The sequence below is a fragment of the Scardinius erythrophthalmus genome (genome assembly GCF_964197995.2).
Source record: "Scardinius erythrophthalmus genome assembly, chromosome: 8".
Lineage (NCBI taxonomy): Eukaryota > Metazoa > Chordata > Actinopteri > Cypriniformes > Leuciscidae > Scardinius > Scardinius erythrophthalmus.
The window spans coordinates 16,625,834-16,650,802 of NC_138228.1; the positions used below are offsets into that span (position 1 = coordinate 16,625,834).

At 39.0% G+C, this 24,969-nt stretch overlaps 1 protein-coding gene across 2 annotated transcripts; it reads left to right on the top strand.

The window, feature by feature from the left end:
- Window positions 1-1,365: 1,365 nt before the first annotated feature.
- On the top strand, window positions 1,366-24,969 carry grm3 (glutamate receptor, metabotropic 3; the record flags this gene model as incomplete). Of its 2 annotated transcripts, none has more annotated exons than XM_081372327.1 (5): window positions 1,366-1,821; window positions 4,929-5,802; window positions 17,661-18,736; window positions 20,817-21,024; window positions 24,893-24,969. In XM_081372327.1, the coding sequence occupies 5 exons, from the start codon at window positions 1,366-1,368 to the stop codon at window positions 24,967-24,969; spliced, it is 2,691 nt and encodes an 896-aa protein (XP_081228453.1). The 2 variants fall into 2 exon arrangements, with proteins under 2 accessions (XP_081228453.1, XP_081228454.1); XM_081372328.1 differs by having other exon boundaries at window positions 20,817-20,994.

Here is a 24,969-nt window from a genome sequence, read left to right on the forward strand (position 1 = left end):
AATATTCATAATCAACTATAACAAGTTACTATTGATTATTAATATTTCTTTAGAGCTAATTTGCTACATTACATAAAATGTAATCTGACTGTTAATTCATTATTAAAGCAACACAATTTAATTTCATAATGTTTAGTTCTAATTGACAAAATTAAGAGTGATATTCAAAAACGTTGATGCTTTATGCCATTTATAAAGTAAATTTAACAAGCAGCAAAATATACTTTTTGGGTGCAATTGACTATTTGGAAATCTGTTCAAAAGAGACACCTGTGTATGTTTGCTGTTGATCATGTTATTCATTAAAAAAAGTTTTGAGAATGTTAACGTCATCAGCTGAATAGCATAATTCCTTTAGTGATTCGAGGGGTAAAAACAATATATCATTTTATACCAATTTAAATAATTAACAATATATAATTTTATACCAATTTTATACCAATTTAAATAAATAATAAACAGCACTATCTACGGACACAATGGGGTTTTTTTCAATCAGCTCAACAGTTGGATCTTCTGTCTGAGCTTCTGTGCTGATTAATTTATATTTCTCTTATGTGATTTCCATCCTTGAGAATCTATTTTGACAAATCTGTTCATAAGGGTACGGAAGGCGTGGAGGAGTTGGCGTTGGGTGAATTTGTTGAGGTTTGTTTTGTGCGCCTGTTGTATATTTGGCAAGTTGCTTTTGCAGACAATCTTCTTTCAACAGAACACTGTGATTACAGAGAACTACTGTAACTGACCCTGCAAAGCACAGGAAAGCCCTGAAATGTCTAACGTTAAAGTATGAGCCTCAGATTGATATTCTATACAGGTAGAGCTGTTCAGATGGTAGTCCAAAAACCTTGAAGAGAATTTGCATTTTTGACCCTTGGCTTCCCTATGGATTTCCATCCAAAAATCCAAATTAATGAATAAATAAATAACTGAAATCTCCAAAAGTGTTTGTCATGATTACATGTCACTTACATATTTTGCTTCTTTAGTTCAAATTAGGCTAACAACCACCTGTATTTTTCAGTCTGGTCGAGTTTTTGTGCTTTCCGTAAACAAACTATCAAAATAGCAATTTCTTCTTTTTTTTTTTTTACTGAAAGGAGGGGTGTCCTACCGTCGCCATATTGAAAATTATGATTTCTCACATTTATATTTCAATGCTTTCTCCTAGCCTAATAGTGTCTCCTTCTCTCTGTCTGTTTGTCAGCAGTTCAAAGGCTGAACCCATTGCTGTGGATCTCCATGAGTAACCAGACAGAGCTCCCTGCTGCCCCTTCATGCCTCTGTCAGTTCCTTGACACCCACCTTTCACCCTCTATCTCCCCACCTGACCGTAACACCTCCTCAATCTTCTTCCCTTAAATGATGTGGTCCGCGGTCCGTGCTCTGCTCCTGGTGATGCTGGGTGCCGAGATCCTGCTTTCCAGCGGAGACACTCCCCGCAGGGAAATTAAGATTGATGGGGACCTGGTTCTGGGAGGCCTCTTCCCCATTCATGAGAAGGGCATGGGCATGGACGAATGTGGCCGGATCAACGAAGACCGTGGCATCCAGCGGCTTGAGGCAATGCTCTTTGCCATAGATCAGATCAACCAGGACGTAGGACTGCTGCCGGGCGTGACTTTGGGCGTCCACATCTTGGACACGTGCTCGAGGGACACCTACGCTCTGGAACAGGCACTGGAGTTCGTCAGGGCCTCGCTTACAAAAGTGGATGATACAGAGTTCATCTGCCCCGATGGTTCCTACGCACTTCAGGAAGACAGTCCGCTGGCCATAACTGGTGTCATTGGGGGATCTTTTAGCAGCGTCTCCATACAGGTTAGAACCAGTCAATTTGATCTAAAATAGTCATGAAGAATACACAAAAAGTTAAAAATAATAGGTAATGAGAAAAGCTCTACTAGATTTAACTAAACCAAAACAATTATTTGTTGTAACATATTTGCACATGCTTATCAGACCACATGCATCAGCCTATATAGTATAGTAAAATATTAAAATATACACTAACATATATTTTACTTTACTTTAACAATAGTAATGAGCAGTTATACAAGATAAAACTCATTCATAATTAGTTCATAAATTTAAACATATTTGAATTATTTTTTTTTTTATGAATACAAATCACATAAACAAAATGGTCCATTCCTTTGTCCCATTAAGATTTATACAACATGTTTACTCGTTTAAAATTCTTCTCAATTCATAACATGAATAATATGTAAGGATTATTAAATTCAATTTGATGGAATTTTACTATAGAATTGAAAATCTTAAAAGTGTACTTGAATGAATTAAACATAATAAATTGTTCCTTGATTAAATACATTATGGAATTCAACAATAAATACAACCCTATTTTTAAATTAAATTGAATTGAAATAGAATTAAATTAAATAAACATAGACAGTTTTTAAAATCATGATCTATTTCATTATTTTTTTAAATTTGTTTCTAAAAATTATTTATATGTGACCCTGGAACACAAAACCAGTCATATTGGTAAATTTTTTAAAACTGAGATTTATACATCACATGAAAGCTGAATAAATAAGCTTTCCATTGATTTGTTATAGGACTATTATTAGTATAGGAATATTTGGCCGAGATACAACTATTGAAAATCTGGAACCTGAGGGTGAAAAAAATTATAATTATCGATAATTTTAAACCAAACAATGTATTGTTGGCTATTGCCACAAATATACCCGTGCAACTTGTGACTGGTTTTGTGATCCAGGGTCACATATTGCTTTCCATATAGTCAATATAGTCTAAAACAAATGGATTAAATACATTTCTATTTTATAAATTTTAAATGATAGCAACAAAATGTTTAATTAGCTTATTTTAATTGAACAAGTTGCAGAAAATCCAGTCTTTGTAGCATAACCTCCCTTAAGATCTTCAAGTTCACTTTTTGAGTACAGTCACCTAAATAAACCTCTTTTATTTGTGTAAAGTTTGGATGAATTCATTACTTTTACTGAATTATTTGTGCGTTCGGCTTTGTGAATCACAAATTTGTTCTTTACCCTCCAGAAACCCACTTGGCAAAACAACACAGCTCTTTTTCCTGACCAACTATAAAGAACCCAATCCATTATTTAAAGGGCCGCCCTCAAATAAAACTCTGCGCCACCCCCGTTTCCATTCTTCGCCCCTGTAAATCCAGTTTGCTCTTTCCTTTCCTCGTGTACGTGTACGGATTAGCACTGCAGCTATGCTATTGTGTGTGTTGTGCGTTGTTGCTTTCTAGTATCACTGGTGACAGAGCCATGGGAATTTGCATAATTTTGCATAACCCTCTCCCCATTTGTGGCTCAGTAAAAGCTGACTTCCTCTATCAGTTCCAAAATCCGTAATCTGTCTAACCCTCCTTTCTTCTTGTTCCCTCTCTCTGTTTTTTTCTTGTTCTCTGTCACTCTTTTTCCCCCATCTCCCTGCAGTTTTATTTAGCGATGTTGCTCTGTTTCTGGCAAAGAGCTAGGAGAATTGTGACCTCACAGTGGTCTCTCTTTAGAAAACCATTGTTATCCATTGCTCTCCTTTCATCGCCAACGACTGGGCATTGTTTTTTTCTCACGACACTGGCTGTTGTTTGACATCCCGCCTTCCCTCATTCTGGCAGACTCTCTCTTGAGATTCTGTATACAATTCCTTATTCCTCTATATTCTTTTAAGTTACATTATTTTTTTTAGTTCAAAGGGATAAAATAGGGTTACTTTCCAATGAACTGAAAAAAAACGGTATTTTTTTTTCTTTTGGGGGGATTCCTCCCAGTAAACAAAGTTCAAACATTGCTTTTTCTTTACATCCTGAGATATTAACTCTTTCTCCACCATTGACAGATTTTTCTGTCATTTATGAGATCTCTCCACCATTAAAGGATCCCCACCATTAAAGGAATTTTTCAGCTTTCCATGTTTTCACTGTTATACGGTGAGCAGTGCAAATACGGATCTTCTGTAAGAGAAGCACATCAAAACACATGCAAAAAAAAAAGCAGAAACAAGTGATAAAAACATTGGTTATGCACATTGTATTCATTGAAAAAAACAAGATTTTTAAAATGTAGATATTTTTTTTTAATGAAAATTACCCAAATTCAAGTGCTGGTTAAAAAACAATGCATAAAGCTTTAAAAGCAGAGGCTCTGTTCTTTCTTTTGATATATTGCATGTTCAGATATTCATACAACAAAATTTATCGGGGACATGACTTTTTTTTATACTTTATTTTTTTCAATATATGGGCCAATAATCAGTATCGGTTTAAGCTATCGCATCGGCCGATTGTTTAAAAACAGCCGATGGTCAGGGACAATTCTAATTGTCCAAAATAAGAAAAAAAATGCATTATGTTCTAATCATGCTGACATAAAACGTAATTTATCAATCAATATGGATTTCATGTTGACTTTAACCTCTACTTACACCTGAAAACCAACAAAGTGACAGCAACTCTTTTTTTGAGCGTTTAGCAAATATTCATTACGTTCAAATGTTGAACATATCTGTTAGCATCCCAAAACACACACAAAACAACTCACTGCATACAGCAGGACTGAACTGCAACTGATTCTTGTTCTGGCTTTGATGCAGAGATTTGAATCATGCCATTGTTATGCAGGAAAGGAGACATTATCCTGTGCATTTCTGCACATTTAGAATGGGGTGTGTGATATGGAAGAGACAAGCTGAGTCTCACCAAAGAAAAACATTTCCAAGATGCTCAGCCCTGCTGAGACTGTCTGCAGCCTCTTAATTGGGCTAATGTGGCTTGATCTAATCAAATGACTAAAAAAAGAATATTTTATGTATCATAGACTTTGGATAATTAATTCATAAGGTGCTGACTTATTGATCGAAAGGGTTTGTAATGCAATGCTGTATTTTGTGTGTGTGTGTGTTTCTCCCAGGTTGCCAACTTGCTCCGGCTATTTCAGATCCCTCAGATCAGCTACGCCAGTACCAGTGCCAAACTCAGCGACAAAACCCGCTACGACTATTTCGCACGCACCGTCCCTCCAGACTTCTACCAGGCCAAGGCCATGGCAGAGATCCTGCGTGCCTTCAACTGGACCTACGTTTCAACTGTTGCCTCCGAGGGTGACTACGGAGAGACCGGGATCGAAGCCTTTGAGCAGCAAGCCCGTTTGAGAAACATCTGCATCGCTACTTCGGAAAAAGTGGGGCGATCAAGCGCAAAACGGTCTTCTTACGAGGCGGTGGTTCGTCAGCTCCTACAGAAGCCCACAGCCCGTGTGGCCGTGCTTTTTCTGCGTAGCGACGACGCTCGAGAACTCATCGCGGCCGCCGGCCGCCTCAATGCATCTTTCCTCTGGGTAGCAAGCGACGGCTGGGGGGCGCAAGAGAGCATCGTCAAAGGGAACGAATTCACGGCGGATGGGGCGATCACGCTGGAGCTAGCGGCTCATCCTTTACCAGATTTCAACCGCTACTTCCAGACCCTTACACCCCTTAATAATCATCGCAACCCATGGTTCAAAGACTTCTGGGAGCAAAAGTTTCAGTGTTTATTGGGTTGGGTTTCGGCAGCAGGGGCGGGAACCCAAAAGCCACCTTGTGACCCAGAATTGGCTGTGGACAGCTCAAATTTTGAGCCAGAATCAAAGATTATGTTTGTCGTAAACGCCGTGTACGCCATGGCGCACGCTTTGCACCGCATGCAACGTACTCTTTGCACCAACACCACGCGCTTGTGCGATGCCATGCGCAGTCTCGATGGCAGGAAACTCTACCGGGACTTTCTGCTTCACGTCAACTTTAGAGGTAACCTGCTTTGCTTTTTTTCTCCAAGAAGTTTCTCACTGACTAGTACTGTAAGAGTTTACGACATCCGCCGCGTATCTGTGTCACACTGTGGTTCTGAAATAACAGGTTTACAGGCTCTGTAATTAGAGACAGTGTGTGTCTTGATTGTGACTGGGAGAATGAGGCAGGAGTCGAGCATCTTCTGTCAGCATTACTGAGAGCTCGGCTTTGACTGACAGCTGAAGGAGAGAGAGGCAGGTAAAAATAAACTATGTAAAAGTGCTCAGCATGCTCAGGTTGGCGTGGCAAGTATAGATGGGATTATGCCACACTTATCTGTGGCTATGCACAAACACATTAAAGACAAACTCTCAGAGGGAGAGAGCAAACGGTAGCTAGAAGTTTGGGGAGGAAAAGATGCAGAGAATTTGATGACGCCAAACAGAGAAGATAGGAACTAATAGTTACAACAGCACAATTACATTGTACATAAGCAGCGCATAACAAATATATAAGAATTAATGTAGAGACGCAAAATAAACCTTGATAGGGTAATCAGGACCCACACTTGAAAAAGAGTGGTCTTATATCATCATGAAGGAGTTGGCAATAATTACCAGCAGACCATGCATAATTTTGTTGATGACACGAACACTTACCAAATAAATGTACATTAAATATTCATTTGAGTTGAAATTTCATAATGTGAGAAAAGAGAGGCTGCGTGATGTATACCATGTTATATAGCAGAGCATACCCTTACAAAAGAGTACAATGGTGATACTATGGTACAATGGCAGTAGCAGATGGTAATATATATATATATATATATATCAAAGTGAACCTCACATATCAACACATTAATTTGCGCACGAATCAAACAGACAACGTCCTGCTATTAAGGCAGTTCAGTCAGAGTTGGATGCTAAGATAATGGGAAGAAAAAAAAAACTACATGAAAAATAGTGCAACAAAACCTACATGGTACAGTATATATCAAAATACCATGGTATTACCATCTGATACTATCTCTATACCGCCACTGTACTTTTTGTAAGTACAGTACATATATGTGCATTTGTATATATGAAAGGCAGAGCAAGAGAGGGAGGTAGCGCTAGTTTCACACACAGAACAGAGAGAAACACACAAAGACAGATGGAGAGAGTGAGTGAGAGAGAAAGAGAAAGATCGGGCAGATAAAATGACGGGAGAGAGGTTGAGTGGGCTGGTACGCATCAGCAGAAGAACATTCTCTTTGAAGTTCACCATCTTCATTTTTCAAGCGCAGAATCAAAGACGTGTGGGGTTTGCTGTCTGGGGCGATTGAGAGGGAGGCAGGAGGCAAGCCATGCAGGAGAAAAGGAGGAAAAAACATCATCATCATCATCATGCAGACAGAGGAGAAGGAGGTAGAGAGAGAGACAGAAAAGACAGAATGGAGGAGTGAGAATGATTGTAGATGTGCTTGGAATCAAAAGAAGGATGTTGGTATGGATGGACGGATGGAAGACGGAAGAGATGAGAGAGAAGCCCAAAAGGATTTACAGTTCACATTCTCCTCCCTATGGTTAAGAATTAAGTCCCTCTGCGCTTCCTAGCATTCTGACTCACAAAGTTCACACAGCTGGCCCTTCTCTATAGCTTTCTTTCTTTCTGTGGAGAGTCAGTGAGGGTGCTTTCACACTAGAGCTTTTGGTGCATTCCAAATTCTGTTTGTCAATGGTTTGGTTGGTTTTCAGAACTAGGATGCTTTTGCTATTTTGTATGACCAGTGGCAGCCCGTTTACACTTGATATTAACATTTGCTCTGTTCCAAAACCTATTGATATGGGAGTTTGGAATAGAGTCTGTTCATTAAAAGGATATCTCACGCATTTACTCAACCTCATGTCATTGTAAACCTGTATGGCTTTCTTCAGTGGAACACAAAAGAATATTTTTTTGATGGCACCGTTCTCTTAAGCATCAGTATGCATAGCACACATAAATATGGCATAAAACAATTCATTTATATATGGATTATTTTACTCAGTATTTTTGAGTGCTATGCATTTTATATATCACACATATATATATATATATATATATATATATATATATATATATATACACATATATCATATATATATAGTTAAACATTTAGTTTAAGTTAATGTACTAAAATAACTGAAACAAATAAAAATGTACAAATGATAATAGACATTTAAAAAACGAATAAAAATGACAAAAACGAAATTACTACAACTTTAAAATTAATTAGAAATTCTAAAAAATAAAAAATATTTAAAAAAATAATAGAAACTATGATGACATTAAACAGTGATGCTAAAATAACACTGTTCTGTGAAACATAAACGATAGTATTTTGAGAAATGTCTCAGTGTGTAACTGGCAACCATCTCAGGTAATCACCTAAAGATGGATGTTAATACCAGGTTTACCTAGAGGAATATTCCACCACCTTCTGGAACCTTCCTCCAGCAGGAACTGTTTATGGTTTATTGCATGTTAAAAGTGTTAGAAGCGGTTAGCTGGATGTCACAAAGTGCTATTCACAGACAGCTCCTCTTGTCAGTGGTGTTGTGTAAAAACCTCAGCCTCTGCGTCAGAGCATTTCTGTGCTGCGAGGAGCCTGTCACATCTCCAAGAGCCCGACTCCTCGAATACCCTAACACACTGTGGCAACATGCCGTTGCTATAGCAATTAGGTCGCCACATGGCATCAAGTGGTGAGGTAATCCAGTAGGGTTACAGGGGGGTGTTCTGTCAACAGAGAGAAAAAGAAAGCAAGATAGAGAGATGCAGTGCTTGAGTCACACTCATTTAGACACTAAGCACAAACACACACTTGTAGATATTAGCCTACCAGTATTAGCCTAGATATTAGCCTTATTATAGACTATTCCAAAATCGCAAGATCTGCCTTGCTTTCTAAGTTTCTACTACCTTTTAAAGTAACATCCTATCTGAAATTGTATCTAATAAGTGATATATCTGGAAGACTAAAGAAACTGTACGCACCACAGAAATAGCGCTGGCTACTGGTGAGCCGTTCAGTCAAATCATCAAAATTAAGTTTTAGCTTATATTGTATTCTTGAACACTTTTTTTGTAATGATTTTTTTTTTTAAATGGCAGTTTTGAAAGCGTCACATATTGAAGAGTTCAGTACTGACAGTTCTGCACAACACCTGCTTGCAATACTGGCATATGCTGTTTTCTGCTGGGTAAGTTAAAAATCACTATTGCTAAAAGTATTACTGGCCACTTTGAAAACTGGCTTTCTATTTTTTGAAAGCACAAAACACTAACACCAGGATGCAAAAATGTGTACAGTTGTGGTTGGGATTATTGGCACCCCTGGTAAACATGATCAAAGATGGCTGTAAAAATGAATCTGCATTGTTTATCCTTTTGATCTTTCATTCCAAAAAAAAAAAAAAAAAATCGCAAAACTTTAACCTTTTATTGGAGTAAAATAATTGAAATCACATTATGAAATAAATGCTTTTCTCCAAAACAGGTTGGCCATAATTATTGGCACCCTTTTATTAAATACTTTTTTCAACCTCCTTTTGCCAAGATAACAGCTCTGTGTTTTCTTCTATAATGCCTGATGAGTTTGGAGAACACCTGACAAGAGATCAGAGACCATTCCTTCATACAGAATCTCTCCAGATCCTTCAGATTCCCAGATTCATGTTGGTACATATTCTCTTCAGTTCACCCCACTCATTTTGTATAGGGTTCAGTTTAGGGAACTGGGATGGTCATGGCAGAAGCTTAGTTTTGTGCTCAGTGACACATTTGTGTGGTGATGTTGACGTTTGTTTTGGATTGTTGTCCTGATGGAAGATCCAACTACGGCCCATGATAAGATTTAGCAGAGGCCGTCAGGTTCTGTTTTTTTTATTTGTTGGTATTTGCTAGAATCCATAATACCATGTATCTGAACAAGATGTCCAGGACCTCCAGCAAAAAAAAATGGCCCACAACATTAAACATTCAGCAGGATATTTAACCGTGGGCATGGGGTACTTTTTATCCCTGTTTGCACCAAACGCATCAGGTGGGTTTGCTGCCAAAAAGCCCTTTTTTAGTTTCATCTGACCACAGAATCCGGTCTCTTTTGAAGTTCCAGTCATGTCTGACAACTGAATATGCTGGAGTCTGTTTTTGGAGGAGCGAGGAGGATTTTTCTTGAAACCCTCCCAAACAACATGTGGTGATATAGGGGATGTTTGTTTTTTTAGGCTTTCTGAACCCAAGACTCAACTAATCTTTGCAATTCTCCATCTTTGATTCTTGGAGAGTCTTTGGCCACTCAAACTCTCCTCCTCGCCGTGGATTAAGATACTATAGACATACATCTGCCAAATCACAGGCAGATTTGTAACATCTTTAGTTGATTGGAAGTTCTTAATTTTTACCCTGATGGTGGAAATGGGAATTTTCAATTCTTTAGCTATTTTCTTACAGCTACTTTCAATTTTGTGAAGCTCAACAATCCTTTGCTGTACATCAGAATTATATTCTTTGGTTTTACTCACTGTGACGGATGATTAAGGGAATTTGGCCTTTGTGTTTTCTCATATTTATACTCCAAGTCATAGTTAGTATGATAAACAATTTCAGAATGTGATTTGCCCCCACTTTAAATTATTTTACTTCTATGTGAGTTGTGTGAATTTTTTGAATGAAAGATCAAAAGGATAAACAATGCAGATTTATTTTTACAGCCATCTTTGATCATATTTACCAGGGGTGCCAATAATTCTGACCACGTGTGTGTGTGTGTGTGTGTGTGTGTGTGTGTGTGTGTGTGTGTGTGTGTGTGTGTGTGTGTGTGTGTGTGTGTGTGTGTGTATATTATTTTTTCTTTGATGAACAAAGTTCACAAGAACAGCATTTTTTATTGGAAATAGAAATATTTTGTAACAGAATAAGTCTTTACTATCACTTTTGATCAATTTAATTTGTTGGTGATGAAAAAAAAAACATGGTACCACAGGTATATAGAGGGCAGCATTATTCTGCTACTAACCTTTTGGAGCAGTCTTCTTGTCAGGAACTCCTATGATGCTTAAAATGCTCTAAGTAGGCAGCTCACTAGAATTAGGAAAAGAGCTGATGAGACACACACAAGCACACACAGACACAATAGGATAGGATATTTGTGTTTTTCCTTTTCTCAGACACTTTCAACCCACACACCATGAAACAAAACAATCGCTCGTCCGCCCACCATCACCACACAAAACTCATACAAACACACACACACACATTGTATGCTGAGATTTAACCATCACCTCCATCTGTAGCCACTAGATCACTTACAACTAATTAGCCGCCTCTCAAATTCACAGATCTGGAGTAAATATTTATCATGCCTCACAACAATAGATTATTATTTTATCAATGGTGTATTTTCAGAGCAGCGAAATCATTTTACACTCAGAAGATACAGAAGAGTTTTTACCTTGCTTACATTCTGAACACACACACACACACACACACACACACACACACACACACACACACACACAACAACATAAAACAAAGCCATCGCTCATCCACCCACCATTAACACAGACACACACACACACACACACACACACACTGAATAGGCACAACAGAAAGAAGAGCTTGTGTATTGTTCTATGGAAGATTTATTGTCATGTAAACAGTACGGATAGCATCTCTGTACTCACAACACGGTGTCCAAACTGCTGTACATTTACAGTATATAGCTGGAAAAAGTTGTGGATGTGTTTATGACTAAACCATAAGCAAGTCTTGAGTCTGCAGTTCACACAAATGTCAAGTCAGAGGCTCACCTTGTGCAATCTGTCCTGCTAAGAATCAAGTAATGGTACAAAAAAGTGCCTTATATTACTTATTTCCCTCTTGGAAATTAACTTTCTGGTTTATGAATTACAAGTATCTGAGAAGAAAAATATATTTACATATACAGTACATACTATATATTTACATGCATCTACATCTAAAACTGATTCTATCAGCTGTAGATAACTGTTACAAGGAAGCAGTATATCTCATATTATATTAACAGTCAGTATATCTCAAAATATTAACCCTTCAGATTAAGGAAAATTTAGAAAGTACTCATGATATATATATATATATATATTTTTTTTTTTTTTTTTTTTTTTTTTTTTATAAATGCCATCAAAGGAATGAATTACATTTTTAAATGTATTTAAACAGAAAACATTTTAAATTCTTATCGGTTACAACGTTACTGTTTTTACTGTATTTTTATTTTAAAAATGCAGTCTTGGTGAGCATAATAGCATAAATTACTAAAAAAATCTTCTCGGACCACACATTTTTTTATTTGTCAGTACAATAAAAGTCAATCAGTTTCAACACATTCCAGGTCAAAAAAGGACATAAAGGTAGCACAAAAAGCAATCCATATAACTCCAGCAGTTTAATGTAAATCTTAAGTAGTGATATGATAACTTTGTACAATGAACAGTAGTTATTCACTCAAATCAAATGCATAATGGGTAACACTTTTTCATTTGGACTCTGTATGCATAAATTGAGTTAAAAATACAAACATTTAAAGGAGAACTTGGTAACTTTTTTAACTTAATAAAACTGTCTAGAAATCATTTGGATGGTTAAACAACCTGTTCTGGTGATACTGGTGACTTTCCCCGCTCCCCCCAGCGTTCCCAGGCGGAAAACCAACCTTGCAACTTGGGGACTAGCGTCCCGGCAAAATAGAAATTGGAAGTCTCGTGAGAAGCGAGAACGAGAACGAGCGCGAAACACGAATCGCTTTACGGCAATTCAACATAAACACACACGCAAGTATGATGTATTACCAGATTACCCACCTCGGTAGACAAAGCTCCACACGATTCAGTTGGCTTGCTCCGATCAAAACAAACGCACATGAGCAGCGGTAGAGAGGGGGAGGAGGCTGCCGCAAGTGAGTTTTTTACGACCGTGTTGTGAAATATACGCCCCCCCACAGCTGTAGGGGGAGCTCGTGTGGAAAACATGCGACATCAAAAGGGAAAATCAGCGAAGAAGTGACTAGAGTTCGCTAGAGTTGCCGAGTTCTCCTTTAAAATTTAAAAAGTCTTACATTTAATTTAGTTAAATAAACGGATATTGTTGGTGAAAAAGAAACTCAATAAATGGCAGGATTCTGCATGTTTATGCACTTTGTAGACTCTGATGAGCGGTGCTAGTGGTTCTGTGACTATCATTTTGTAAAATATTTTATTTTCATAACATTGAGTCATTTACAAGTCCAAGTAGAGTCCTGAGTCATTAATCCAAGTCATTTTCTTTATTTAGTCAAGCTAGTCACAAATCCTTAAATGTGCAACTTGAGTAAAATAACTGTAGTCTTCCACTACTGCTATCAACTCACAACACACCTCTTTATCATATCTTTCTGCTCTCTCTTTCTCTGTGAAGAAGCTCTTCAAACTGTCAAACTCAGCTCTACGGATGTGTGTCCTCGCCAGGGATGCTGTGTCTGAATGGCGACTGTCAGTTGCATAGTTATGCATGGCAGAGATATGTTGTTTTTAAACCTTGAATTTTGGAAACGTCTCAGATGCCAGACTGACATGTTGTGTTACCTGAGAGTCAAGCGGATCATGCTCAGTGGTGATGTCACATTGCCAGTTTTCTGTGTCTCTGTCAAAACGGAAAATAACGTTACCATGGAGCTTAAAAAAATAACTGGCATGCGTGTATTACCTGAGAGACAGAAAGAGACAGAAAATAAAATAAAGCTATAGCAGCAGTTTTTTTGTTGAATACAATCAGAGATGGGCATAAATACATGAAAATGTGTTTAAAATAAAAATACAAAATCCTCAGTTTAAATGTATCAAAATAAAATACTAAATTCTGTATTGGGGAAAAATTATTTAAATACAAATACAGGATTTTGTATTTTTAAAATGAAATTCGCCATTCAGTGAAGTGTCATTATTAGCAGGTCTTGACATTAACACCCACTAAGCCGCCAAATGCTGGTGGACTAGCAGTGGCAGGTTGAATTTTATATATCTACATTTTTCAATTGTAGTCTTTTAAAAAGGCCTCTGAAATAATAAACTAAGTGCAAACTAAGTAGTTTTGTCAAAAATATAGATTTCTCAATACATATCGGTACTGAAATATCTGAAACGCTTCCAATACTCATTTTCCACAGAATAGATACACAATAGCAGCTGCACTTTCTAGCTCTCTCATCTCTCAGACATCGAGTTGAGACACAAACTCGCCTCCTCTTACTCACTCGTTTCATTTGCTCCGGATGAATACTGTTGGTGTTACAGGGCTTGAATTCCGTCGTGGGATTGTATGTATTGCGCATCATTTTACTCATTCCCGCAGATTTTGTGCTCACACCCAAAGTGAAGCCGCCTATCAGTAGTATGGAGTTTTTATTTTTGTGCTTACACAGCCAACCATACAAAATAATGTAAAAATGGCCATAATGCATCAGGTCTTAAAGTGACAACAGTCTAATATACCTGCTGCCAAATTATGAGATAACATTTAAAATATCTATATGGTAGTTTTTGCCCATGGTATCGATGCCAGTGAAAATGCTGAGTGGTTAGTAACTTTAGAAAACCACTATAGCGACAGTGGCTGGTGAGCAAAAAAAGGTAATGTCAAGCCCTGATTATTAGGCTGAAATCTAGGCCTATTCAAATCTATTGAAACGCATTCTGAATGCAAAGAACATTTTGGTGTGTATAACTGTGTGTACCTGTCCCTTTTATTTTCATTTCATCTACCTCTAGCACCAAATTTTCAAAAAGGTGTCGTCTGTCGGTGCCAATAGCCTCGTGGGCAGCGCACTGACATATAGCACAGTTGTGTTTCAGTTCGAGTCCCGGCTTCTGGATCTTTCCCGATCCCGTCCCTCTCTCACTCTCCAACTTCGCTTCCTGTCAACTAACTGTCCTGTCATAACAAAGGCAAAAACGCCACAAGAAAAAAAAAAAAAAAACAGGTGTCAAATGATTGATTCACTCATAAAGACAGTCACTTGCCACCCACTGGCATAACCTGCAGAAACAGCTATTGAATAATCCCCATTCATCTGGAACACGCAAACACAGACAATCAGAACAATTTCTTACATATAAGACTATTAAGGTACTAAAATATTATTCTCCTTGAAAAAAATAAGTGCATGACACCTGATATCAACCACACTCTTTTCAACTACATTGATTGATACAGGTTTATTTTATGCCTATGATGATCTATATGCAAAATTCACTTTTATATGATGTTTGCATATAAATGTGTCTTTGCAGAGTGTGGACACAACCACCATACAATGAAAAAAATCAATTCACATTTTTTTAATCCTCAAAAAGTCTAAACACTCAATAATCAAGCTGTTTGGATTAGCTGAGCAATATGTCATATTGCTCATGCTTCGCCCCCGACTGCTGACGGACTGTCCCGTATTAGCATATTTCCGCCCTCAGTCATTTGTATACTGTCCACCAAGGCAGGTTGTCATGGCAGCACTTTACGTGTCTTGTGTCGACACCCCCTCATGGAAGAGAGGGGTGGGGTGAGCAGTTGCTCATCATCATTTAAAGAGACATGCACCGAAACGGGTCGCTGTGAACAGAGCTGTTTTTGAGGAGGTACAAAGGGTTTTACACAAACACTGAGGAAATTTAACCAAAGTATGTTACAAACTTTACATGAAGACCCTAAAGAATCATACCAACTTGTGGAAAATGGGCATCCGACGACCCTTTTAATGTGTCAAAACAACTGTAAACAACTTTGTAAATTCCCTACGGTAAATTATAAATTCATGTTCATCCTCAGTTAGGTTATTTCCCCACGCTCCATGAGCAGTCTGAGTGATTTGTGTCGAGCAATAATACAGAATCACAGGTTAAACTGCTCTTGCCGGTCTTGTGCAATCTGTTCAGATCAATCGAGCTATTATAAGAGACCATCAGACTACAAGCCTGATTTGTGGATTTACTGCATCTGTGTCAAAAGCATCCCATGACAAAACATGCAAACATCTGTCAGGAATACACACATTTTGTGATCGACACTGATGAGCCATAGTTATTTAATGTTGTAGCAGAGAAACACATTACCTACTGTTTTTTTTTTTTTTTTTTTTTTGTCTACGGTAAAAGTAAAGTTAAGTAAAAGTTTGTGTTAAACTTTAGTTAAAAGTGAGACAAGGCATCAAAAGCTCAAGATGTACAATAAAAAACTTCTTTCTGACCTAGACAGACAGACAGACAGACAGACAGACAGACAGACAGATAGATAGATAGATAGATAGATAGATAGATAGATAGATAGATAGATAGATAGATAGATAGATAGATAGATAGATAGATAGATAGATAGATAGATAGATAGATAGATAGATAGATAGATAGATTTCAATCATACCCCTATGTCCATCCATCCATCCATCAGACTGTCTCTATGAATCCTATATCAAATGTATTTGTTCCACAAACGGTGTCCATATCCTTGGAGGCTCAGCACAAGATAATTAACTACAATTAGTGTTTGTAACAGTTAATTATATTATAGTTATCCTGTTACCATATGTTGATTATTTAATACTGGGGTGTGCTCGGCATCTGCCACCAATGACGGATGATTACACATTATCGGGGTCAGTCGCCTGCCATTAAATCGTGGAATGAACAGATGAGCAACGAAGAAATGAACTATGGGCCACAGAAGGTTAATTTGATCCAGCGCACGATGAAGTTCTCGAATACAGCAAGATGTTTGTGGATTTCATTGCACCTCAGCTGCATGTGTGAGTGGGGGGTCTGTGAGTGCATGGGTGTTGCAGTTGATTTTGACGTTATCTTTGTGAATGATGGGGTTCATAACTTCTAACCTGTTTTCCTTATCTGATGAATCATCATCCAGCAGAAAGCTTCCAGAGACCCTCTGAGCAATTACACCATGCAGAGAAAACATACTGCACCAGGTGTGGCTGTAGGCAACTATTTGTGTTTACATATAATTAAAATGAAGGGGGAAAAAGTAAATAAATAAATAAATAACATGGTATTACTATTATTTTTTAGATGGACAGAACAATAGATTGATAGATACATGTAGAACGATAGATCAACAGACAGATAGATAGATAGATAGATAGATAGATAGATAGATAGATAGATAGATAGATAGATAGATAGATAGATAGATAGATAGATAGATAGATAGATAGATAGATAGATAGATAGATAGATAGATAGATCTCCACAACTTCAATTCTCTTCTCTTTTTTTTCTTTCTTGCCACTATAGAAAAATAATCACTTGTACAATCAGTAGTGACAGTTTCACCATCATCCCTTGAGGGACATTTTCTGCTCGTCTTCTCTTTCGGTTCACAATATATCATTTTCCCTGAGGCCAAAACTCGAGACAGAAGCATCAGCTCCTCTGTGCTCATTTGCCCATGTCTTATTTTGCAATGTGCTGACCAAGGACGCTTCCTCCCAGAGCCCCGAGCTACAGTACAGAGGTGTGTGGGAGACTTCATATGAGTGATAAAACCAATACCTAGCACATAAACCCTGACAGAAAACAGCCCGATTCCTCCTCAAACCCCTGATATGTTCTCTGCTTGAAGTCGGATGGCATTGTGTAGTCATTTTGTTTAGAGATTCGATGATACTTTTCTTCGCCTGCTTCATGAGCCTGCAGCCGTTTACGTACTTACTGATAATAACCAAAGACAGTCATAAAGGGAACTATCTGTTCTTGAGTTAATGTGTTTCATCCCACTTAATATGTGTGAAATAACTTCTCCCCCTCTTTCTCATACTCTCTGTCTAGCTCCATTTTCCCCTGTCGGCTTGGAGAACCAAGTAAAATTTGACGCATATGGTGACGGAATGGGTCGCTACAACATCTTCAACTACCAGAGAGTGCCAGGCAGCGACAAGTTCACTTATATCCAGATCGGAGAGTGGGCGGAGATTCTTTCTCTGAACGAGGGCTTGATCGGCTGGCCAAGAGGAGCGGACGTACCCACGTCTCAGTGCAGTGACCCTTGCGCTCCTAATGAGATGAAGAAGATGCAAGCGGGTGAATACTGCTGCTGGATTTGCACTCCCTGCGAGCCCTATGAATATCTGCCAGATGAGTTCACATGCATGCCCTGCGCACCTGGCCAGTGGCCCCGCCCTGACCTGATCGGATGCTACGACCTTCCTGAGGACTACATCATGTGGGAGGATGCTTGGGCCATCGGGCCCATCTCAATTGCATGCGTTGGCTTCATCTGTACCATAATGGTCTTCATCGTTTTCATTCGGCACAATGACACACCGCTGGTCAAAGCGTCCGGTCGCGAGCTGTGTTACATCCTGCTGCTTGGTGTCTTCATGTCGTACGTCATGACTTTCATATTCATCGCGAAACCGTCACCTATCGTGTGCACACTGCGGCGGTTAGGCCTCGGTACCTCGTTCGCAGTGTGCTACTCCGCCTTGCTCACGAAGACCAATCGAATCGCTCGCATCTTCAGCGGCGTGAAGGAGGGTGGGGCTCAGCGACCGCGCTTCATCAGTCCCAGCTCGCAGGTGTTCATCTGCCTGTCGCTGATCTCAGTGCAGCTCTTGTTAGTGTCCGTCTGGCTACTGCTGGAAGTTCCCGGTACGCGGCGGTTCACCACGCCGGAGAAACGTCAGACTGTCATTTTGAAGTGTAACGTACGGGACTCTAGCATGCTGCTCTCGCTAAGCTACAACGTGGTTCTGGTGGTCCTCTGCACGGTCTATGCCTTCAAGACCCGCAAATGTCCGGAGAACTTCAATGAGGCCAAGTTCATAGGATTCACCATGTACACCACCTGCATCATCTGGCTGGCCTTCCTGCCCATCTTCTACGTCACCTCCAGTGACTACAGGGTACGTCTGACCCTAACATTCTGTAAAATTCTAATTAACTGAAATTCAAAGAAACATCCAACATCTAATTGCAATAAGAGTGACTTTTAAAGGGTAAGACACCCAAAATTTTAAATTCGGTCACCCTTTACTCACATTGTGTCAAACTTGTATGACTTAGGCCCTGTCCCAAATAGCACCCTAAACACTAGAAGTATTCCTCTGAGTCCGCACTTTCGTGATGTAACGGCGCTTTGACTGTTGGGAAGAAGTCTGCTGCAGAGCTCGCATTAGTGTGGGTTCGGCAAAAGTGTGCATCGAGGGCGCATATCGACCGCAAAGGGGGCACTCTTGAGCACCCTTCTGAAACCTAAAATGACAAATGGGACGCCCTACAGTCTCATGGACTTAACGGACACGCGCATGCAGCAGCCATTGTAAGTCCACAAGACCGAAAGTGTATGAGTGTGCCATTTGGAACAGGGCCTTATTTTCTTCTATGAAACACAAAATAAATGTTGAAAAATCTATATGCCTTCTATATGCCAAATCTAATTCTTGGAGTAAATGAATAATAACTATTAATGTTAAAGATTATTATATAAATAAAAACACCAGCAACGAAATGCCATTTGGGACCTTCTGTCCCAATTCTGAGGGTTTGTTCTTCAATTTTTCACTTAAATTACAACCATATTTGTTACAATTCTAAATGAATTCAACTCTCCTTTGGGGTCTGGACAAATAAATTAAAATTCCAACTCATGAATTTAAAAGTAACCAATTCTTAGCATAACTACTTTGCCTTGTCCTGTCTGACATAAGCAGAAACTCTGCTCAAATCAAATTAAAGTACCTGAAGCTAACTGAACAAAGCTAGATTTAATCTAATTTTGTGAGAATGAATCAAACTGATCTGAGCTGAAAAGTGGAACCAGAAAAAAAAATCAATTAACATGCAAAACAGACAATGTTGTCTTGTACCCGTGCTTGTGGGACTGCAAGATGCCTGCTGTTCAGATAGCTGTTACGTGTATTAGGAATTACACCAAGCAAGAAGATCTGTCAGATAGAAATCTGTTGACAAATTTAAATCCTCAGCAAACACGTAGCCTCAACAGAAAACTTCTCAATAGCTCGTTGATGCAACAAATATATAACATATAGAGTGATTCAGTGTGACAGTGTCTGAGCGGGTCTATAACTGAGCTTGTCATTCACCACACCGAGTGAATCCAATAGAAACTTGAAGTACCCAAACAGAATTGCCAGACGTAGATGGCCTGCTGACGCAAGGAGGATTTCTTGCAGGGAGCAGGACAAAAATGGGTCTTACTAGGCCGTAGTCAATGAAGTGCGAAGAGAGGCTCTTTGCTCAAGAGACATGGCCCTCAGAGACTATTCGCCCACAATGCTGATGCCTGTGGAAGCACAGGATAGTTGAAAGATACAGAAACCCGAGTGCAAATGCATGCAGCCGCATGATCAGAGCCACCAATCAACCGAGTACAACACAACAGAATAAGGACAGCTTTGTAGATGGCTCATGCTGATAACACTGCAGAAAATATGAGCAAGACTAATAGAACATCTAATCGGTTTGCGTATTTTTAGGACATGAACGTATGCGAATAGGGAACTTGCAGTATTTAAACCCACTGATAATTCATATTGAGATAAAGGTCTAACTGAAACAGATCATACCATTCATTTAGCTCCCTGTGAAATTGTTCCTTAAGCGGAACAGCGTTGTGTTCCCCTGGGGTTGAGAGATCCCTGTTCAGTTTAGTGTTATATCCATCGTCTTATCCCTTCACTCACAGCGGTGCGCCTTGACGGGGGACTGCGGGGAACAACACGAAGATCTAAAACTGGGAGGAAAATTGTTGCTAATGGGAGACATTCAACTACTTCTAATCAAATGCTATTTACGCAGCACTTTGCTAAATGTCACTGTTATTATACCCCCGTGCTCTACCTCTTTATTAGCCAAGGGGTTCTTGATAGTCACAACTAATAGCTTCTGATTATCGGAATAAATGAGTCACCGTAGAGACAATGATGGGTGAGAAATAAATTGTGTTTGTCCTCTCTCTTTCAGGTCCAAACCACAACCATGTGTATATCTGTCAGTCTGAGCGGATTTGTGGTGCTGGGCTGCATGTTTGCCCCCAAAGTCCACATCATCATGTTCCAGCCTCAGAAGAACGTCACCAGTCATCGGTTAAACATGAACCGGTTCAGTGTAAGCGGGCCGGCCACAAGCTACGCGTCCCATGGTGAGATCTACTCACAAACAAACAGATACTGTATATTAGATAGAAACATTTGAACACTGACTTTAAGTATTGCCTTTACTTTACATTTATGCCATGGACAAATACAGCAAATTGTGTGACTTAAGCCCTATTCGGACGGGATTAGCTTAACAAGGGTAGATGGAGTAATGTAATTTTACCTCAGGACATCTGTAATAATAATGGCCAATTCGAAAAGTAAAACTAGCAGAAGTGGTAACTCGATTTACTTGCCCTCGTTACCTCCCTGACACTTGCCATAATTATTGGCTCCCTGTTATTAAATACTTTTTTCAACCTCCTTTTGCCAAAATAACAGCTCTGTGTTTTCTTCTATAATGCCTGATGAGTTTGGAGAACAGAATCTCTGTAAGATTTCTAGCAGAGGCCGCCAGGTTTAGATGTTTTATCTCTTGGTATTTGCTAAAATCCATAATACCATGTATCTGAAAAAGATGTCCAGGACCTCCAGCAAAAAAAAATAGGCCCACAACATTAAAGATCCAGCAGGATATTTAACCGTGGGCATGGGGTACTTTTTATCCCTGTTTGCACCAAACGCATCAGGTGGGTTTGCTGCCAAAAAGCCCTTTTTTTGTTTCATCTGACCACAGAATCCGGTCTCTTTTGAAGTTCCAGTCATGTCTGACAACTGAATATGCTGGAGTCTGTTTTTGGAGGAGCGAGGAGGATTTTTCTCCAAACCCTCCAAAACAACATGTGGTGATATAGGGGTTGTTTGATATATTTTTTTAGGCTTTCTGACCCCAAGACTCAAGTAATCTCTGCAATTCTCCATCTGTGATCCTTGGAGAGTCTTTGGCCACTCAAACTCTCCTCCTCGCCGTGCATTAAGACAATACACACGTCCTCTTCCTGGCAGATTCATCACATCTTTAGTTGATTGGAACTTCTTAATTATTGCCCTGATGGTCAAAATGGGGATTTTCAATTCTTTAGCTATTTTCTTACAGACACACTATTTTTTGAAGCTCAACAATATTTTGCTTCACATTAGAACTATATTCTTTGGTTTTACTAACTGTGACGAATGATAAGGGAATTTGGCCTTTGTGTTCCCTCATATTTATACTCCTGTGAAACAAGAAGTCATAGCTAGACAATTTCATGTTCCTAGTCACCCTGGTGTGCTTAAAAAAAAAAAAAAAGGTAAATATTAATAGGGGTTTTTTTACTCGTAGAAAAATTCTAGGGGTGTCAATAATTGTGGCCAACGTGTTTTGGAGAAAAACATTTATTTCATAATGCGATTTCTCCCATCCAGGTACTAACCAGGCTCAGCCCTGCTTAGCTTCAGTGGGCAACCAGTCTTGGGCTACAGGGTGATATGGCTGCATTTGAGACACAAGTCTACTGTACGTCTGCAACCGTACTTAGACGCATGTATGAACATCTGCAATATACTTCTGCAGATGTGACCAATGGCGTGTCTGGAGCGGTCGAATGTGGAATCTACGTATACATATCTATGCTTAGAACACTAACAACAATTCAAAACACCCAAGCAATGCCATAGCAACCTCTCAGAAACTTTAGCAACCACAGTTTTGCTACTGTGGATTTTGCACCATGGTTATGGCATTATGTGCCTAATGTGATATGTATAACATACACAAGCATGCAGAATTGCAACCATGATGACACGACCCAAAAAAAAAAAAACCACAGAAATGGCATAAATTGAGAAAATGCTGCGAAGAAATTTATTTGTGCTCTAAATACAACTGGTTGTCAATGTTGAACTTTCTGCAGTGCTTACACAGGCGGTTTGTAGTGATTACAGCCCTTTGATATGCCAATTTACACTGAGGATTTTAATGTCAGCATTGTCACACAGAGCGGTTGTGTAAGAGCACAGAGGAAAGGTGCGGTAGGGAGAGGCCGTTCTGTCGCCTAATGGTGGGTAATAAGCCCATGTGTGCACAGACAACAACTTCTGCTCTGATGCATTATTCACAAGCACAAAAACAGATCAGGTAAACAGTTTCATCTTTATTTACATTTCATTCGTCTAATAAATAACATGACAGACACTGCAAAGAAGAGAAGACGCTGCGGAGTGCAGAGCAGAGATCACATACAGTCACACGCTAGGAGGGAAAAGAGGGGGAGGGAGGTGATGAGAGGAGAATCAAATGGGGGAAAAGTTGTCGGTAAACTTTGTGAAAAAAAGTTTTTGTGGTGCCTTTTTGAAGTTGGCCATCAGAGTCGCATTCTAACATACTATCACTTTTGCTGCGGTATATGGCATGCACACACAGTATGCAAATTTGTATTATGCATGGAATACCTTGTTAAGTGATGACCTACTATTTACCATATGTCAAATTTGCAGTATATAACAGAAATGAATAGATAAATAAATGTAAAAGAACTGGCTAATCAAAAAATATGCATTACTGCATGGTTATATAATACAGGGTGGGCCATTTATATGGATACACCGTAATAACATGGGAATGGTTGGTGATATTAAAGTCCTGTTTGTGGCACATTAGTATATGTGAGGGGGCAAACTCCTCAAGATGGGTGGTGACCATATGGTGGCCATTTAGAAGTCGGCCATCTTGGATACAACTTTTGTTTTTTCAATAGGAAGAGGGCCATGTGACACATCAAACTTATTGGTAATGTCACAAGAAAAACAATGGTGTGCTTGGTTTCTACGTAACTTTATTCGTTCATGAGTTATTTACAGGTTTCTGACCACTTATAAAATGTGTTCAATGTGCTGCCCATTGTGTTGGATTGTCAATGCAACCCTGTTCTCCCACTCTTCACACACTGAATGGCCCCCAAGGTCTCCCGATCTGACCCCCTTAGACTTTTATCTTTGGGGTCATCTGAAGGCAATTGTCTATGGTGTGAAGATACGAGATGTGCAGCACCTGAAACTACGGATACTGGATGCCTGTGCTGGCATTTCTCCTGCGGTGTTGCTATCAGTGTGTGAAGAGTGGGAGAACAGGGTTGCATTGACAATCCAACACAATGGGCAGCACATTGAACACATTTTATAAGTGGTCAGAAACTTGTAAATAACTCATGAACGAATAAAGTTACGTTGAAACCAAGCACACCATTGTTTTTCTTGTGACATTACCAATAAGTTTGATGTGTCACATGGCCCTCTTCCTATTGAAAAAACAAAAGTTGTATCCAAGATGGCCGACTTCTAAATGGCCACCATGGTCACCACCCATCTTGAGGAGTTTGCCCCCTCACATATACTAATGTGCCACAAACAGGACTTTAATATCACCAACCAATATGGATTCAATTTCTTGCAAACATAACTACATTATGATATATACCGGAGAGGCCAAAAGTGATGTCCGGCCTAAGAAAATTGACATCTTCACCCTTTGTTCAAATATTATATAAAAAAAATAAAATAATTGTAAGCATATTGCACAGTTATGCTTTGAGTTATTTGTTATATTTTGGCCTAGCTGTCATAGAAAGAAATTATGAACACATGCATAAACGAGAGAATCAACAAAGTATTAATAACTGATTATGTTGTAGTCAATGTATGCTTTTTCCTGTAAGCTTTTTTTGCATATTAAAATAAAACCTGTAGCTGTAGTTTGCAGGCATTTTTAAAAGCCTAACCAAGTTTAGTATTTTGTTCTTCCCTCATATTTAAAATATTTTCCTCATATTTTGATGTTTTTTTTGAACTTGTAGGGTCATTAAAAACAATTATCCCCTCCGGACATCGCTTTTAGCCACTACTGTATAGCTTTACCTTGATATAAAATTACTTCATATTATGTCCCACCGCTTTTACATGCCTTTTTCCTTACCTTCTTTGCATTCGTCTAATTCTCCTTTCGCTCTTTCTTCCTTCCTTAAGCATCCGTGAGCGCCAACTTCGTTCCGACGGTGTGCAACGGAAGAGAGATTGTTGACTCCACCACTTCCTCTCTGTGA